The following is a 19,501-nucleotide window of genomic DNA, read 5'->3' as shown; positions in this document are numbered from 1 at the left end:
TCCGAGAACGTTGGTCTAACAGTTTTTTTGAGAACCATGTGTTAAGAGGGTTTAGCTTTTTTGGCTTTTTTTTTTAAGGGTGAGTGGAGCAATGGCGTCAACAGCTTGGGTGACGATCTCTTTGAAGGTGTTAGCTAGGGTTTCTGGGTTATTAGAGAAAGGAGCTTGCAGATCAGGCACACGTAGAAACGGTGCTACGTTTTCGGCAGTCAATTTGCGTGAGCTCCTTGCGAGGGCTGCTGGACAAGGGGTGATGGGCCCAGGAGGCCTTTTTTTTGTGTTGAGGTTGAATGGAATATAGTGGTGGTCGGACCATGGGGTGGGAGTGTTAGCGATGATTTGGATGGAACAGTTATGTTGGCTGATCCAGTCGAGTGTACGTCCTTTGACATGAGTAGGTTCGGCGATAGTTTGCGAAAAGCCCAAGGTGGATAGGGCTTTGAGGGATATGGCGAAAGAATCCTTGGGGTCATTGAGCCCTAGGTTTAGATCGCCCAGGAGTATGACTTGGGATGTCTTTGTAATGTTGTCAGACAGTGAGAGGATGAGTTAGTCCTGAAAGGCTAATGGGACCAGGAGGTCTGTAAACAATACGCATGGTAATAGTGCAATTGTGAGACATTCATTTTTAATGGGAGGTAGTCACAGTTGTGATCAAGTTTCCCTTCCGCTTCTCTAATAGCAAGGGTTTCCCAGGCAATGAGGGCCACACCCTCGCCTCTCTGGAGGGCACGGTCTTTCCTGAAGATAGTGTACCCTGCAGGGATGGCGAGAGATGGTGCTGGGCCTGAGCCTTCATTAAGCCACGTTTCAGTAATTATTAGGTTGTCGAGGTTGTCCTTGATGATGAGGTCATTTATGTCAAGGGCATGGGCAGGTACTGAGCCTGCGTTGATAAGGAGGGTGATGATCATTGAGGGTGTGGAAGCATGTAACCGGGCGGACGTGGTAGAGGGCCTCGGCAGGGAGATATCACTACGAGCCTCCGAGGGCTCCGACATAGCATACAGTAGTATGCACATTAGGCATGGGAGGCCCGAACCTCACTTTGATATTGATCGTTAATGTACAATACTTACTGGAATCATGGTACGTAACAACTTCCACAGCTCATTACTTACAACATTGGTTAACTAATGATGTCTAAGCAGCTCAAACCTAATGTAGAAAATCCTTAATTTTATGTTCTGTTTATTGTTGTTTTTCCTTTTTTCTCTAGATTGGCTCCAACCTTGTACTGAACACTGGTATGTTATTTTCTTCATTTTCTATTTCGCTTTGTTCTCAACTTTGATTGGGATGTTACATCAATTCTGATCATGTCATTTTAATACTGGATTACTTTATGGTTTGTTTAATGCACAGCCTTGAAAACGACCTGAAAGGTCGAAACACGTGTCGGCTGTTTAGTAACCAATAAACTTGGATCTGAAGCCAAATACATTTGTTTTATGGACTTGCAATAAGATTTTTTTTTAAGGATCTGCGCACTGAACTTACACTTCCATCACCACTTCCCCACATAAATGGAAGTGTGTAAAAAGACTCCACTCATTCAGAATTAAAAGACAAAAAAGACAGAAGTCCAGCAAAAAGTGCAGGGGGGTTTCACTAGGAGAGGGGATGAAGCATACAAATGATAATTCTCTTTAACAAATGGTATGTCCAAGCATTACCAGGTTGAGTGGGACACCATATTTCCTCCGAGGATTCTGTTGCTTTAATTGTGCCTTCAGCACTCTGTTACTCGCTCTCAGTCATTCAGTGCTCGAGTCTCTTCATGTTATGTTATTTTGCACTTATATAGCGCCTTATATACCATTGGTATGGTCTGAAGGCGCTGGTAGGTTGAACGCCCTTGGGAACCGAAGTTCAGATCAGTAGAGAGAGTAGAAAGAGTCAAAAAGGTGCGTGTGAGCACCGGGTATGTGTGCAGCTTGTGTGGTATTCCAGTAATCGCTGCTTCTTAGCGGTAGGTGTGGTGGTTGAGAGATCAGGAGAATGTGTTTGTTCTGGCAGGATTTATCCAGAACGGATGTGGCTGCGTTAGGCCTGAGGAGAACGCCTGGCTGGGGGTGTGAGACCAGCAGTGTTTACTTAGAATGATGTGGAGTAAGCGGCGGATGTTGGTATGAGAACAGTGATACCGAATGGTGTCATAGTATCTCGGTGTTCTAGTTGAGTGGTGATGTAAAGGAGAGAGTAAGCGTGGTGGTGTGATATGAAGGGTTATATGCTCATTCAAACATTCTCTGTATTCCAACCGTACTATATACGCCATGCAATTCTATGCGCTCCAGTCTATTCCGTGCGCTCCTATTCACTCCATGCATCCCAGTCTGGTCTATACACACTGGTCCGCTCCATGCACTCATGCCTTCCAGCCCGCCCCGCACGTTCCAGTCCGCCCCTCGCGTTCCAGTCCGCCCCTCGCGTTCCAGTCCGCCCCTCGCATGCAGCAGCTCTACGTACTCATCCTGTCTATGCACTCATCAGTACTGGATGTAATCGGCTACTCGTCGGCTCTACACAACACTCTGGGCACTCATTCGCTCCGGCACTCGTTTGCTCCAGGTACTCATCTGCTTTATGCCCACACGGATATTATGCCTTCACCCGTTTTACGCACTCGTCCCCCTCCACGCACTATTGCGTTCAGGCAATCAACAGCAATATCCTGTTCTATATATTCATCTCGACGGTCATCTGTTCTATACCTTCATCTGTTCTGTGCACTCTGCTGCTCTATACATTCATTTGCCATGGCAATCTACACATTCACCACACTTCCATACTCATCCGCTCCACATACTAGTCTGTTCTACACACACATCCGGTTTACGCTCATCCATTCTGCACATTCATCTGGTTTATGCAGTCCTGTGTTCTACTCGCTTCTCCGTATTTACGCACTCGTTCGCGCTACACGCTTGTCCGCTCTATACACCCAGCCGATCGACATGTTCATCCATGCTACACACTCATCCGATCTAGAAATTCATTTGATTTCCACACTTATTCGAACTATATGTCTAAGACATGCAGGGCAAGCAGCCTGGCATCTTCTGGGAGCAGAGGTGTCTGGGCAGCTTTCAACCATGCTGGTGATGTGACGTCAACAGGAGATTACTGCCGAGCACAGTGCCCTTTGGATTTTCTGAAGGCTAGAAAAAACTGATCTAAACAGAGCTTCACCATTTTGTGATCTTGGGAAAATTTCAGATTACTACCTGCTGCTTGTCCAAGTGATTCTCAAAGTAAAGGTGCAGTTTAACACATCTTAAAATATTGAAAGCTGGGTTTGCGCTCAGCCTCCAATCATACAAAATCTGTTCAAACGTTTGGTTGTCCACCTAATCACGAGGTTGCACATTCAAACTTTCCCAGGCTTCATCCCATGCAAATACATAGGATGTGGGATCAGCCTTACATCCCAGTCATCCTTTACAAAGGCTCACCAAATCCGATCGGAGCTGCCTTCGCCTCAAGCAACCTGGCAAAAGTAGCAAACAAATACTAGTTATGAGAACATGAGGTTCAGAAATATTGAGCTCAAACGATTCTTTGCCAAGGAGCAGCTAGGCTTGTTAATTATAAATTACTTGGGTGACTTACAATGGTTCCTTGCTGAGAAGATAGTCTGAGGCTTGCACAGCTAAGTTTACTGGCCTAGGTATTATGAACATGTGCTATACATTGATCACATAAGAACATGGAATGTGCGTCAGCCAATCAGGTTGCTCCACACCCAGGCTAACTATGCAAGCCTGGGTTCGGAGCAACACGATTGCTCTGCGCAACCACCCTCCACCCAGCACTGCCTGTTGCCTCTCCTTTCCCGCCTCTCCTCACCCGCCTCCCATCCCCATATCCAGCCCTCAGCACCCTGCACCCCCTTTTCCTTACCTCAACAGGGCTCATACGCCAGGACAAACTGCTTGGCTTCCCTGTGTAGCCATGGAAATCGAAGAGGGGCTCTGAGCAGAGCCCTGCCTTCCATGGCAATCCTGATTCTCCCTGTCCACTGCTGCAAACGAAACAGTGCCGCCAGGAATTAGGTTTTATTTATTATTGCTATTAGCGCCTACAGGGTTTACCTCAGAGTGCTAATGGCAATAACGCGTTAGGTGGGCTTCACTGGACCGGTATCGGCACTGGCGTTAAGGCCTGTGCTTGGGCCCTATGCCATTACCGGCCGGTGAAGACCAAACATGTTAATATTGCCATAGAAATAAAGGGGCTATACTGGTGACTACCAGGAGCGGACCACCACAGCTCATCTTCTAGAAGTACTCCGAACTCCACACTGAGGAATAAGTGAACTATATGAGACATATGGCGCGCGCACACACACACACACACACACACACATTTAGGACAGATAACACGTCACCTTTACTCTGCCTGAAAACAACATAATGGTCCAAACGTCCTATACTAACCCGGTTCTTATTGTACATATGCCCTTTTTTCATTTCAATATTATAGTGCCCCACAATCATGACACAGACATGGCTGCCCCTTGTGCAGACATACCGGTATCATGGTTTTCACCCAATCACCTATGCTTATACCCACTTCCAGAGAGCCCTTATCAAACTTTGTACTTTTTACTTTCAGTACTCGTACAGACAGAACCACTTCTCACCAACCCAGGAAGAACAACCCAAGTATTGGCCTTTCTTACCAAAAGCAGCTCAAATGGTGACATGCCTATAGAGGACCAAATCATGTTGCCATGATCTTGAGTCAGAAGGTGGCTTAGCACTCCACCCTCATAGCATTCACTATGCAGATGGCTTCCATGATTCTCCTGCTCACTCCGCTCAGCCTTTTTCAAGCATTCCGCACAGCTCCCCACCTTGAGGGTCATGGTCCCTCAATGGGCACATTGACAAACATGCACCCTTTGTGAGTGCTTGGATAAGGGTTCACTAGGGAAAAGTCAAACAAGCAGACCAGGGGGCTTCTTTCACAGCCACAGTTCAGGACTTGGCCGAAAAAAGTAATTGACAGTCATTAGCCAATTCATAAACTCCTTGAGTGCACCAGGTGACTATCAAACCTCAACTTTGTAGATAGAGCATGCTCATAGAGGTAATTGCCGATTGGCGACATGTGTGTGGCCCAAACACTCCAGACAGCATATCAGTGGATATCACAAACTGCACACATCAAATCTAATTACCTCTAGTGAAAATGTTCGTTTCCATCTGCAACAAAATGAACATTTGCAATGGGCTTCTCAACCATAGGTCATGCATGTACCTTGGATCATTCTGATCGCTCATCTGCCTTCAATAAAAAATCAGCTGTCCTTCATTGCCTCAAATTAACATATGGAACTGAAGGCACGGAACAAAGCAACACTAGGCTGCATCACTGATAGCAACTAGATCTCCTACTAAGCCACATTATCAGACAAGACTCAACCAGACCTGAAAACATGTGAGCCACCCAACAATTGGTAGCAACTCACCAAATAACCCCAACACAAGCTATATGCATGCCAAACGGGCCTAAATTAACACAAAAGAAAAATGTATGAGCTTTAGGGAGATGTATATGTTTTATGCCAAATCGTCTATTTCTGTGAGACAGTCAGCACTTTTTTTTCTGGGACTTTTTCTTGTTCTCTTAAAGGAAGGGATACTTTTTCCCCCCCTCATTCATTCTTTTTTCTCCGACCATGATAACCCTGTCCATTGTATTTTTACTTTATGCAGTCATGCTTGCCTCCATAAGTTTTAAAGGCCTCTGTGTTTCAATTTTGCAGCAAACAGCACTCCAAGGTGCAGTATTACCGGGACCCATTTGGCTTCTCCGTTTTCTATTCTTTTATTTTGGTTATGAACTACTGTTCTCAAGATTGGAGGGATACTTTCCATCCTCCTTAGCTTTTCCTTTTAGGAAATCAGCACATGCTACCCTATGTGGAATGCTCAGGGAGTTACTTAGTATCCCCTTTCTCTCTGCTCCTGTAACATGTTATATTGACAAGCATACAGTTATGGCTTGTGGCAGTGGACGTGTTCTACCGACTGTTAGGCAAAGTTTGTATGCAGTAGCCTCCGGGAACACTGCAAACAACTATGACTACAGGTATAGGCAACCCAACATTTGGTAAAAGCTTGTACTACACAGTTTTGGTAGCGTGTTGAGCAGCCACGCTTATCTCAAGAGGGGAAATGTGAGCTGTAGTAGAGTTACAAAGATTCACAGTTACTGGTATTCAAATAAACTCTTACACTCTAGATTTCTTGCAAAATAATTTATCAGTCAGTTATAAAGCCTTCTTCAGAAGGGATCAAACAGTAACACAAATATACTTCAATACTGTACACTCAGTTTCTGGATCAGACAAGGCCCTTTTGGGATGGCCCACAGACACAACCTACACCACAGGTGACTTCAGTAACAAGGGTGCTGGAGACATTAATACCTTACTGTTGGCAGTAAGTAAAAGGCAAAGATTATTAGAACACAAGAATTTACAAATATTCATAGGCAGGGCAAATACTTTCAGATAGCACTTAGAAGAGTCATTCAATTCAATAGGCTAAGCCAAGGGCAATAGCGAAAGTCTTTGTATAGGATGCAGCACTTCAGGTAAGTAAATGGAAAAGTCTTTGCATAAGTTCTTAGGAGTCTTTGGTAAATAGAATCAAATGTAGGGCCACAAGCTGATTAGACTTGTGATTTGCAGAAGTTACAAGCACTTCCACAGTAAGAGGTAAGTTCTCTTAGGCTAGTTTTACAGTACATTAGTAAAGAAAAAGATGCAGCTGAAAACTTCTGTTCCAGTACAGCTCTGCAGATCTCACTGTTCCTGGGCTCAGTCGTGGGGACAAGAGGCAGGACGTTGGGAGACTCCTGCACTGTATTGGCACCGAAGCTGGCAACTGGCAATCTTTACTTTCAGTGGCTGTCTAGCGTTTCAGCTCCTTGCAGTACAGCAAATAGCAGTAAGCGTGGTTACTGGCTGTCAAGGTGGACTTTCCTCACATTTGAGGTCCCACAGTCAACTGAGGGGGGTCAGGCTTGGTCAGTCCTGCTTTGTGGGAGTCCGTAGGATCTTCCAAAAGCTTTAGGCCAGCTTACAAGCAACGCACACAATCTGATGTTCCTCTTCCAGGCTCTACGGTTTCTCCAGAAACTCTGAGGAAATTCAACCAGCTCTAAGATGGTTGTCCAGGTGGCTTACTTGGGAGTCGATTGGTCCCACCAACTCAAAGGGAGAATTCATCCTCGCAGGGCATCTGGCAACGCGAACTTGGCAATTCGGACCTGCAGCAGGGCTTCACCGGACAAACCAACGGTCCAGGAGTTGCAGCAGCAGTCATCTTCAAGCTCTTCTTCGGTTCCTTCTTTCAATGGTCGACTCTGCCTTTCAAGCCAAGAGACTCGCCATTTATTCAGTTCGCTCCCATTCATTCCAGCTTAGCTGCCACTCACCCAGCAGGGTAGCTGTCCTTGCCGGACAGTCAGCCAGCCAATCGTCGCACAGTGCATTTGGGTCTCCTAGGAGACCAAGCACAGGGAGTTTGGGCACCTCCCTCACTTCCTGCCTACCCCAGACACTCTGGAGCCAGAGGCGGGTTTCACTCCTGAAGCCCGCCAAAGGCGAATAAACAAAGAGACCAAACTTGGCTTGGCGCGCAGAGAAACTCGAGAAGGACCTTTCCACAAAGAAATGGCGAAAAAAGACTGGGGACCATTTTACCAAAGGAGGCTCAGCACCATTTTGAAAAACATGGCTCCCGCGATTTAACGTTACGGGAACTGCGAACATTTGCGGTCGGGGTAAATCACGGTAGTTCATTGCAAAACCACTGTCACCAGACATTCTGAGAGGAAGGGGTAACAGAAGATGGTACATGCGCATTTAGACACAGGGGATACTAAGTAACCCCTCCAGCCCTCTATTGTAAGATACATCCAGCACACCCCAGCAAGTACAACGCTATGTAGAGTCAATTTCACTCTACTGCTCTGGGAAACAGTAGTGTATCCCAGAGAAGGTATTTAAACCTTGGGAAACTTGAAAGACTTCATTGTGTCACTGCACTAAAAGGTGCTTTGTGACACAATGTAAAATTTGATGTCTATGGTTTTTGTTATACTCCATAACCAAAAGAAAAACACAGAAAACACATTGAAGTGAAAAGTTAAAAGTCCCAAAGTTTAGCAAAAGAGCTGGAGGTCTCTAAGGTGGGGGGAATTGGCACATTTCTGAGAATTCTCCCCAACACCGACCTTTGTGCATTTTTTGCTTGCAGGCTGTCTTCACAACTGCAGCTATGCACAGAAGGGTCACCATTGTCCCAAAATGGTGGATTTTCTATTTTCGCCATTTCTTGTATAGTTGTCCTTTCTTAGTCCTTCTACCGTCCTGGGTGGGGGCAGGTCCTGGTTGAGTTTCGTCTTGAACCCTTTGGGTAGCCTGCCGAGGCTCCAGTGTGTGTGTGCGCGCATGAGTACAGGAAGCATTGGAGGATCCCAAAACTCTGCTGTCCTGTCTTCTGCTGTGCCTGAAAGGAGCCAGTTCACACTGGGGTGAGGGGGTGGGAGGAGGCCGTCCTGATTGGATCAGCTACCAGCCCCTTTCTGTAAACTGCAGGGAGAATTTGCAGAAAAGGAGTGTGAAATCCTAATAAAGGGTGAGGTTCCTGAGGCAGAAGTCAAGTCTACGACTGGAACAGAAGATCTGAAGATAAGAAGCCTGCAGCTCCTTCCACCAACCGTGAAGAGACCCACTGCTGTCCTGACCCGGTTTTCAAAAAGGAGCTCCGTAGAGGACGGCTCCTTCGCTTTGGCAGGTGGGACCAACTAGCCATAAGATGTCCTGCAAGATGAGCCATCCTACGACATGCTGTGACCTTCCTGAGCTGCATACCATCGAAAACCTGGGACCTCCGACCATATTGCAGTGCATAGTCCCCTCACCTGAGTGCAGGACCCAAGAGTCAAGGCGGTAAACGTGCATCCATTGAGCCTGTAAAAAGGCACCAAAACTGCAAACCAACAGAGCATGTACAATCCTTTGCCGAGAGTCGTTTATCTCTACTGCAGCAGGGACATCCCGTCCCCCCTTTCGTAACCAAGGAACAGGAGACTGGGTTCAGCACTGCTGCACCGTGAAAGAATCCAGCTGCATCTTCTTAATCACTCCTCAAGTGCTGTGGGACTTGTGGTAGTACTTACCTCAAGTCACTGTTCCTTTGCTGCTTCTGGTGTTCTCCCATTCCGCTCACCCAGGCCCAACACTTGTGCGCGTATAGGGAGCCTTTGCCAAGGTCCCGGACATCTTTTTGACCAACAAAAGCAGTATACTTGTAATTGAAGAATCCTCTTGAACTTTGCCTTTTCTGCTGCCGTGTTTTACCTGCTTTCCCTCCAATCTGACCTTGAAGAACTCGTACCTAAATAGGGTAATTAAGGCCTCTAAAAAGTATTACACGTCTTTTAAAGTGTTGAACTTCTATTGCTGGTATTAAATAACCTTTTTATTCCTTCAACAAAACATTTTCTGAGTTGCTATAACAAGAGATTTTACTTACCATTAATTCATGATCTGCATAATTCCCTACTATTGGTTTACTCACCTGAAGTATTGCTTATGTTTTCTATTGTGTTGGTTAGTTGAAATAGTACTTAACTGAATAACTTGGCTTTGTGTATATAAAATAAATATCCATTTACTATAACTACAAGTGTGTAAGAGTTTCATTGGGCCCATGTATTTACGGAGTTCATTGTACTTACCTACATCTCACATCCTCCTCCTACGATAAGCCTGGCTGCACTGCCATGCTACAGTACAGACTTATACTAAGAGTTGGGTCCTGTACACCAAGGGATAGTTTTAATGCAGTCTCACCCCAGGTAGACGCAAGGAAAACTCCCCCTAACATCAACCATGTTGCTACCACTATAAAGTATGGTGGTCTTACCCTTTAACCAGGACCCCTCCAACATATGGCATGGAAACGTCGGCAATTGTTGACCTAAACCCATCAGTCGAACACCAATCTACCTAATCACCAAACCAGCTTTCAATTCATCTGCATGAATTCCATTCTCTTATGCTATTCCCAAACAAGGCTGTTCTTTCAATCGCAAATCGAATGCCTGGGCTAAACTACCACAACTCTAGGTACATGGGAGTTGCAACCAAGGGCATAAACCACCACAAGAGCCAGAAAATAGCTACTGCCTCATCTTGGGAATAGAGCAATCAAATATTAGACATTACAATTCTACAGCCCAAGTGCCTGCTCATATCATCTCCACTACAAGCACACTTCAGTAGATTTGTACATGATTTAATTCCCGGACACCTCTGCACAATCTGTTCCCTCTGTGGAGAAAGCTAGCAATTTACTCTCGTCAGACTTGACTCCCACAGTGCCCAGTCCAGAAACTGCAGGGTCAGTCCACAGAATGTACCCACTCATCCCTCTTTCCCAACAGTATAACCACAGGGTCTATTATTAGAGTGCACACTGTCGCCTCAGACAACAAAGCACCTATGCACTAAACTTTGGAACATCATTCTGAGGGTTCCACTGAATGGGAACTAGTTTTCAGTACACAAACCAATGGAACATTTTCCCCATTCCCTCAAATGAGGCTCATCACATTCATCTCTTACCTGCTCATTTGCTTTGTGGTAGTAGGTGGCATGAGCTCCAGCTTGTCCCACAGTCATTGTCGCTACCCAGTTAGGTGCTGAAGAGAAAAAGGGGAGAGTCTAAGAAGGATTTCTATGAACATCTTTCTGAAACATTCTCAATTTTATTTAAATGCTGTGTAACTTGAGTGGATGCACCTACAAAGCTAAAAAAAAAAAAACTCTAGGAAGGAGGAGTACAAATGCAGAACGGGGCAAACATGCCAGAAGGATTAACATTATAAACAGCGACTTCCAATTTACATGAATACACAGCATATGAAGTATGCAAGTATAACATTTCTTTCTGCACATTACTACCAGGAATACAAAAGTTACAATGCCTACTTTTAATTATGTTCAACCTTTTAAAAATATGTTAAAGGCCGTGTGCACTCGCTTAACCACCAAGGCCACAGTTAGAAATTATATTTGTACAATCAAAATCACTATACCTGTTGACAGAGCAAACCGGGTTATTGGCAGCACTTTTCATCAGCACCTGTCTGAGAGGCACCAGTAATCTTCTGCCTAGAAACGTAGGGCTTGATTCATTATGGAAAGCTACAGCTCTAAACTGGCTGCCGGCGCCTCTTCCAACTGACCTACATTTACCCGTGTCTACCTATTCAGGATCTCACTGCTTTCCCTTCACTCCATTTCTCTGCATTCACCCTCAACTCTGCTGGTGAAAAATCGATTTGCCAGACCCTTCGCACCTGGCTCTCCCCACCACCAATGGGAGTGGAAAAGAAATTCAAGTTCTCCCCGAGGTTTCCTTGGCCGTCATCTTTGTATTTTATTCCATGATAAAAAAGGCTTGTGCTCTCGCACACCATTATTGCTGCCAAAAATACCAAGCACTTAGCACCCAATACGTTATGCTGGGATGGTAATCATTTCTAAAGCGTGCCTTACCTGCTGGTAAAGTCAATAAGCCTTCATTAAATGGCTATGCAGTAAAGCAGCGATTACTGCCCGATTCACTGTCTTGAGATACTACCTCACAACAGCTGACTTGTGCGGTTTGCACAAAGGGTGCTTTGTTTAAAGCATTAAATACGATATGGCATTTATAACGTGCCTAAACACACGTGTTTCAAGGCGTGACAAGGGGAATAAAGGGAAGACAGACCAGGTGACATTGAATCGTGCAAGTGCAGGGGAGGGGGTAAAAAGGGTGAGGGGGAAAGTGCGAGGGGGAAAGGGTAGGGGCAGTGCAGTATATGGGATCAAACAGTAAAAACAAAAAAGTGCAGCCAGCAGGTGGCAAGGGTAAGTGCAGACATGAAGTGTCAAAGTGCTGGTAGGGGGACTGTAGGGATACAGAAACAGACCTCAATTGGAAGGGTTGCCAGGGGGGCAGTGCAGGTGTGCAACTGGCGGGGAGGGTACCTGGGCCCGAAATCAGAGGGTAGCCAGGTGACCAGTTTCAGCCAGGAGTTCAGCAGGGGAGAGGAAGAGAGAAAGCAGAAGCAAAGAGGAGGGTCTTGAGGTGCATCCGGAACCGGAGAAGGTTCTCAAGTTTTGTAGAGTCAGAGAGGCTGTTCCAGAGGGAGGCCCCAGCCGAGGAAAAACTTACCAACTCGTTGCTTGGAGAAGCGGCTGACCCTGAGGGAATTTGAGTAGGAGGAGCAAAGAGCTCGAGAAGGAAGATATTTACGTAGAGGGAGTTGAAGGTATTGCGGAGGCTTTGTGGACAATGGAGAGGGTTTTGAACTTAATCCTCGCAGCCAATTTCAGTGCTGGAGAGATACGATCCCTGGGCTTGAGGCCAAGGACAAGTCTTGCAGTCCTGTTTTGGATGAGTTGCAGAGGGCAGAGAGTAAAAGCAGGCAGATTTAGAATGAGGCTGTTGCAGTATTCCAGCCTAGAGAGAAGCAGAGCTCTAGAGACCGTGAGCTTCTGGAGGAAAGAGAAAAAAGGAAGAATAGCTCTGAGGAGGTGCAGTTGGTAGTGAGATGTGAGAGATCTGAGGGGAGAAGGAGCGTGTGAGTCGAAGATGACACCAAGGTTTTTAGCCTGACAGGTGGGAGCAGGAAGAGGGCCAAGGGAGGCCGGCCAGAGTGACAGGAAAGGAGGGAGCAGGAGTGCCGTTGAGAAGGAACAAGTTACTTACCTGTAACTGTTGTTCTCCAGCATGGGTCTGGCATGGATTCACATGCTCATGAATATTCCCCGTCGTCAGGCTGGGAATCCTCGGTAAAGAAAAAACCAGTATCAGTTTCGTTTCTGATCTGTCTTTCGTAGTAATAACCAATCACTGGTCTCTGCGTCATACTGACCACAGCCAATGACTGCCCTCTACCTAAGCACCGCCTCTGGCAGCCATCTTCAGATTTGGAAGCACATGAAGTGGCAGTATGACCAAGTGAAGAGCTGCAGAGGGGTAGGCGGGAGGGTTCGCATGTGAATCCATGCCAGACCCATGCTGGAGAACAACAGTTACAGGTAAGTAACTTGTTCCTTCTCCAGCATGGGGTCTGGCATGGATTCACATGCTCATGAATAAAGAATACATAGCAGTACACACATGCACAACCACGGGAGGTGGCAAAGGCTCAACATTAAGCATTACATCAAACTCAACATTAAGCATCTTACCTCCTCACCAGGCTCACCTCAGGCGAACAGGTTGCGCAGCACTGCTTGGCCGACCCTGGACTCCTCCCTGGAATCCCGATCGACGCAGTAGAATTTCGTGAAGGTGTGCGACGACCTCCACGTAGCAGCCCTGCATATGTCCAGCAGAGGCACACCAGTAAGGAACGCCGTGGTAGCTGCGATCGCTCTGGTGGAATGGGCTCTCGGACGGCCAGGCAGCGGTCGGTTTGCCGACCGATGACAGTACATGATACAGCCGGAGAGCCATCTGGAAATGGAAGCCTTCGAGAGAGCCTTCCCCTGATTGATAGGTCCAAAGTTCACAAAGAGTTGTGACGTCTTCCGAAAACACTTCGTGCGGTCCACGTAGAACTTCAGCGCTCTAGCCACATCCAGCGAGTGCAAAGTCCTCTCAGCCGGCGACGAAGGCGACGGGAAGAACACAGGCAACACCAAGGGTTCGTTGAGATGGAAGTCCGACGGTACCTTGGGCATGAAGGAGGGGTGCATCCTGAGCACTACCCTTGTGTCGTGAAAAGTCAAGTACGGGGCCTTGCAGGAAAGGGCCTGGATCTCTCCCACCCGTCGTACGGAGGTGATGGCCACAAGAAACGCTGTTTTCCACGACAGAAACTTCAACGGGGCCGAGTGCAGAGGCTCGAACGGAGGTCCCATGAGCTTGGTCAGCACCACGTTGAGCTCCCACGCCGGGACCGGCGCCTTCACCGGCGGGAACGATCTGAACAGTCCCTTCATGAACTCTTTCACCAGACGATGAGACCACAGGGACGTCCGGCCCGTGGTACTGGTGTATCGGGAGATCGCAGCAAGATGAATCTTGATGGACGCGTGTGCCAGTCCAGCTTTGGCCAGCGTCAGCAGGTACGGCAGTACCTGGGGAGCCGTAATCCGTAGAGGGTTAATCTTCTGTGCGTGGCACCAGACAGAGAACCTCTTCCATTTGTGTCCATAGCATTTAAGAGTCGAGGACGCCCTGGCCTTTGCAAGAACCTCTCTGCAGTCGGCCGGTATGTCGTATCCTCCAAACTCTAGCGCTGCAGGAGCCAGGCCTGCAAGTTCAGCGATTTCGGGTCATGGTGGAGGATGGCGCCTCCTTCCCTGGAGAGTAGATCCGCGTCCACCGGCAGCTTGATTGGCGGGGACGCTGACAAGTCCAGAAGGTCCGGGAACCATATCTGCCTCGGCCACGCAGGTGCAAACGAGGATCATCCTGCACCGTGACCTCTTGAGTTGGTTGACGAGCCGGATTAGCAGTGGCAAAGGAGGGAACGCGTAGAGGAACAGGCCCTCCCAGGGGAACGAGAAAGCATCGCCCCCTGCTCCTCGCCTGGGGAAACCTGCTGGCGCACCTCTGGCACTTGGAGTTCGTCGCCGTCGCGAACAGGTCGATCTGGGGTGTGCCCCACCGTCGGAAGAGGCGATCCACTAGATCCTGCCGTAGTTCCCACTCGTGGCACGAGCACAGCTCCCTGCTGAGTGAGTCGGCGATGGTGTTTTTTATCCCTGCCAGATGAAACGGCACCAGAAACATCCTTTGGGCGACTGCCCAATGCCACAGGTCCTGCGCCTCCTTGGACAGTGCTGGGGACCTGGTTCCGCCCTGTTTCCTGATGTAAAACATGGTGGTGGTGTTGTCGGTGAAGATCCTCACCACCTTGCCCTTGAGGGACGGAAGGAAGGACCTGAGGGCCCAGAACACTGCACGGAGCTCCAGGACATTGATATGGAGGGACTTCTCCGTCGGGAGCCAGAGGCCTCTCGCGTGCAGATTTTCGGTGTGCACTCCCCACCCTTCCAGGGAGGCATCCGTGGTCACTGTCTCCTGGTGGTCTGGAAGTCCATGCCCGCCGTCAGATGCGCGCGGGTGCCCCACCACCGGACAGCTCGGCGGAAACTCTCGTCGAGTGTGATCCTCTCCTCGAAGCCGCCCGTCGTTTGGATCTAGCGCGCGTCCAGGAACTCCTGCAACGGGCGCATCCGGAGCCTGCACATGGGAATGAGGTAGATGCAAGAAGACATCATTCCGAGGAGGGACTTGATGGACCTCACCTTGGCCACGTCGGAAACCAACATCCGCTGTACTTTGCCCAGGATGGACCTGGTCCTTTCCTCCGACGGGGAGGCCAGAAGGGACACACTGTCGAGCTTCGCTCCCAGAAACAGTGCGTTTTGCGCGGGTACCATGTGGGACTTGGCGTAGTTCACGGAGAATCCCAGGTCTGTGAGAAGTTGGACGGTCCTTGCCGTGTGCTCCACGGCGAGCTGCCTTGTCTTGGCTCGGATGAGCCAGTCGTCCAGGTAGGGGTAGACGTGGATCCCCTCGCGGCGCAGCTGCGCCGCCACCGGTGCAAGGCACTTGGTGAATACCCTGGGTGCCGACCGTAGTCCGAAGGGGAGGGCTTTGAACTGGTAGTGACGCCCTTGGACCACAAACCTGAGGAATTTTCGGTGCCCCTTTAGGATGGGAATATGGAAGTAGGCATCCTCCAAATCCAACGACGACAGGAAGTCTCCTTCCTCCAGCTGCCCCAGGACGTGCTGGAGGGTGACCATCCGGAACTTCTGCGCCTTGATGAACTTGTTCAGACGTCGCAGGTCTAGGATGGGGCGCCATCCTCCCGTCTTCTTCACGAGGAAGTATCTCGAGTAAACTCCGGAGCCCCGAAGCCTCTTTGGGACGAGTTCGATGACGCCCTTCCTGAGCATCGCCTTTACCTCCAGGAGAAGCTGAGGGACGTGAAGCTCTTTCCTGGCCACGGGGGGGACGCGCGGGCACCTTCTTTGAAACTCGAGCGCGTGGCCGCGGGCTAAAGCGTCCAGCACCCAACGGTCGGTGGAGATGGACTCCCACACGCTGACGAAGCTCGCCAGCCGGCCTCCCACCGGGGTGCTTCGGTGGGGGCCCGACCCCACGGCCGGTTCAATCCTGTTTCGACGAGGCTTTGCCGCCTTGACCTCCTTGGCGACGACGGCGGGGTCCGCCAGACTTGCCTCGTCCTCTGTAGGCCTCCTGAGACGACGAGCGGGCCGCTTGACGGTAGGTGGAGAAACCGCCGCCGGAATCTTTGGAGGCGCCCTTGCCTCCGCTGCTCCGAAAGGGCGTCCGTCGTTGCTGCAGAACCCCAAGGGCCCGGGCCGTCTCAGTGTCCGCTTTAATGGCCTGAAGGGAATCGTCCACTGTTTTCCCAAACAGGTTGTTCCCATCGAACGGCATGTCCAGGACTCTGGTCTGTACGTCTTGACGGAAGTCCGTAGCCTTGAGCCATCCACGCCGCCTAAGGCACACGCCGTTGCCCAACTGGCGAAACCCAGTGTCGGCGATGTCCGTCGCAATAGTGATGGCGTGGTCCGACGCCACCTCGCCTTCCTGTAGGATCCCCAGGGCATCCGCCCTCTTGTCGTCCGGTAGGAAGTCCAGCAAGGGAGCCAGTTTGTACCATAGCTCCCTGTCGTAGCGGGCCACGATAGCCAAGGCGTTGGCCGCTTTAATCGTCGTCGCTGCAGACGAGATGACCCTGCGTCCCATAGCGTCCAATTTCTTTCCCTCGCCGTCCGGTGGGGAAGTCGATGTGGAGGCCGCACCCCCCCGCTTTCTTCCTGGCCGCCGCGGAGACGACGGAGTCCGGGGTAGGCTGCGCCCGGAGGCACAGGGGGGCCGCGTCCGGGACCCGGTACTTCTTCTCGTACCGGTCTCTTCTAGCTGGCGTCGTGGAAGGGTTCTTGAGGAGGGCGAGGCCCTCATCCCAAATGTCGTCCAGTAGAGGCACCGCGAGGACCGTCTTCCTCTTGGCCTTGCGCCGTTGATAAAGGAATCCTTCCTTTTTCTTCTCCTCAGGGCAGAGTTGGAAAAGCTCGGATGCCCTGGCGATCATGGAGTGGAACGATCCAATCTCGTCGGGCGGAGAAGCCCTGGTGGGAGGTGACGACGGTAGATCCTCGTCGTATACCTAGTCGTCCGTACCCGTCGCTGCCGTGTCAGTCCCCGTATCATCCCCTCGGGTGGACAGGGAGGAGGGCTGGACGGGGCGCGACGGCTGAAAAGGAGGTGGAGGGTGAATCCTTCTTTTCTTGGGCGGGGGAGCACCAGAAGGTCCCGGTTCAGGATCCCCCGACGGGAGAGGTTCCTCCGTCGGCAACGGTAGTCTCGTCCTTATCTCTGAACATAAGGACTGTATAGCCAACAAAATGGCCGCCGAGTTGTCTTGCGGCACTGGCAGAGGGGAATCCGACGGGCGATCAGGGGCCCCGTCGGCACCCTCGACGATGTCGTCACCTGCGTCGGGATCCATCCCGACGGGCCGGTCTTCTTCCACGCCAAGGCTGTGGCTTAAGACCTCAATCAGCTCTTCCTCTGAGGTTGAGGCCGAATCTATGACGCCCTGCCCCCCCTTTTTCTTCCCCGCCGGGGGTTTCACTGGGGTCCTATCGATGGGCACAAAAGAGGACTCCCTCCGAGGTGGCAGGGAGACTCTGAGCCCCGAGGTCGCCACCACTGGTGTAGTCTCCACAGGCTGAGCCAGGGCCGCCGCGACAGTATCGATAGAGGGCTTGGCCGGATGGATTAAGGCCTTCACCACCTTAGGTGGGCTCACCGCCTTATCCTTGAGGGGGGGGGGGGGGGGAACTGCCTCGCTCCCCCTCCGATGGGGCCTTCGAGCTCGACCGGGGCCTCTCCAGGAGCTTCGCCGGGTGCTCGCCCTTCCTCTTACCCGACCCAGAGCGTTGGCTCGTGGCTGAAGGTGCCGGGGAGGGTGCGCCCTGCCTGGCGCCAGTAGAGCCCGACCGTTCGGCGCTCCCGGTGCCAGCGGCCTCGCGGTGCTTGGCCTTGTGTTGGACCCCCGTCACCGAGGCGTCCTCAAAGGTCTTAGAAGACCGCTCGGATTTCTTCCTCTTCTTCTCGCCTGACGGGCTCTTCCCTTCCAGCCAGTTGGCGAGACGTTGATGGCGGTCCTACATGGTCCGCTCCGACATATTGCCGCAAAACGCATAGTCCTTCTCCACGTGCGTCTTGTCCTCATGTAAGCAGTAGAGACAAAAGGAGTATTCGTCCTCCTTAAAGACGTTCTGCAGCTGGCATCCAGGGCAGATCCTGAACAGCTTTCCGGGCGTCGAGCTTCCCTTCTCCTGGGCCATGTCCGGGCCTGAGAAACTTCTGGAGTCCTCCAAAAGCGTAGCTCGACGAAATCTTCACCCTTGAGGGGCGCAGACGAATCCGACACGGGTCCCCGTTGATCGGATGGAGAGTCGGTGGAGCTTGAGGCTCTTTTGACCGAAAAAACAAAGTTTTTGAGAAAAAACATGAATAAAATAGCACTAACGCTCGAGAGCAATAGCACGAGGATCCCAACACATGAACGTGCGGTAAAAATCTGAAGATGGCTGCCAGAGACGGTGCTTAGGTAGAGGGCAGTCATTGGCTGTGGTCAGTATGACTCAGAGACCAGTGATTGGTTATTACTACGAAAGACAGATCAGAAACGAAACGGATACTGGTTTTTTCTTTACCGAGGATTCCCAGCCTGACGACGGGGAATATTCATGAGCATGTGAATCCATGCCAGACCCCATGCTGGAGAATCTCTGTATTACTGGCATTAAGGCAGAGATCATTGGCGCCACACCACTCCTGGATAGCAGACAGTCAGAAATGAGAGGAGGAGAAGGTGGCAGAAGGGAGCCTGAAGATTACCTGAGTCATCCGCATAGCACTGGAAGTTGGGGCAAAGAGCAGCAATGCGGTGGGCAATAAGTTGCAGGTATTGGATCAACAACCAGGGAGAAAGGTTAGACCACTGGGGAACACCACAGGTAGAGAGGGGAGAGGATGGACCCTAGTTGGACATGGAAAAGTCAATTGGAGAGGAAGGAGGTCAGCCATGCCAGAGCCTGATCTGTGATAACCAGGTTATCACGGAGACTGTTGAGCAGGATGGCATGGTTGAGCGCGTCAAAGGCAGAAGCGAGATCAAGTAAGTAATACAGTGTGTATTAGAGAGCAGGTCTTCACAGATGTTCAGGAGAGCAGTTTCCATGCTTCTTGATGCTCTAAAACAAGACTGATGGTCATGGAGACAACCAACAGAGTCAGTGTGACGGTTTAGCTGGGAGATTTATTTATTTATTTGCATCTTTAAAGCGCTCACACAGCCTGCGGGCATCGAGGCGCTGTTACAGGAATTGGTTTTTTTTGTTGCGGAATTGTCT

The 19,501-nt window shown here is 50.1% G+C and overlaps 1 protein-coding gene across 1 annotated transcript in view; it reads right to left on the bottom strand.

Moving 5' to 3' along the window:
- The window catches only part of TOMM40 (translocase of outer mitochondrial membrane 40), a 190,621-nt gene that overhangs the window by 44,968 nt on the left and 126,152 nt on the right, over positions 1-19,501 (bottom strand). Inside the window, exon 8 of the mRNA XM_069641010.1 lies at positions 10,655-10,731. Coding sequence (XP_069497111.1) covers positions 10,655-10,731 — 77 coding nt within the window. The remainder of the gene's footprint in view (positions 1-10,654; positions 10,732-19,501) is intronic.

The sequence above is a fragment of the Ambystoma mexicanum genome, chromosome 1q, assembly GCF_040938575.1.
Source record: "Ambystoma mexicanum isolate Mex_15411 chromosome 1q, UKY_AmexF1_1, whole genome shotgun sequence".
Lineage (NCBI taxonomy): Eukaryota > Metazoa > Chordata > Amphibia > Caudata > Ambystomatidae > Ambystoma > Ambystoma mexicanum.
Note: the sequence above shows the minus strand (reverse complement) of the source record. Positions and strands in the feature narration are given on the sequence as shown.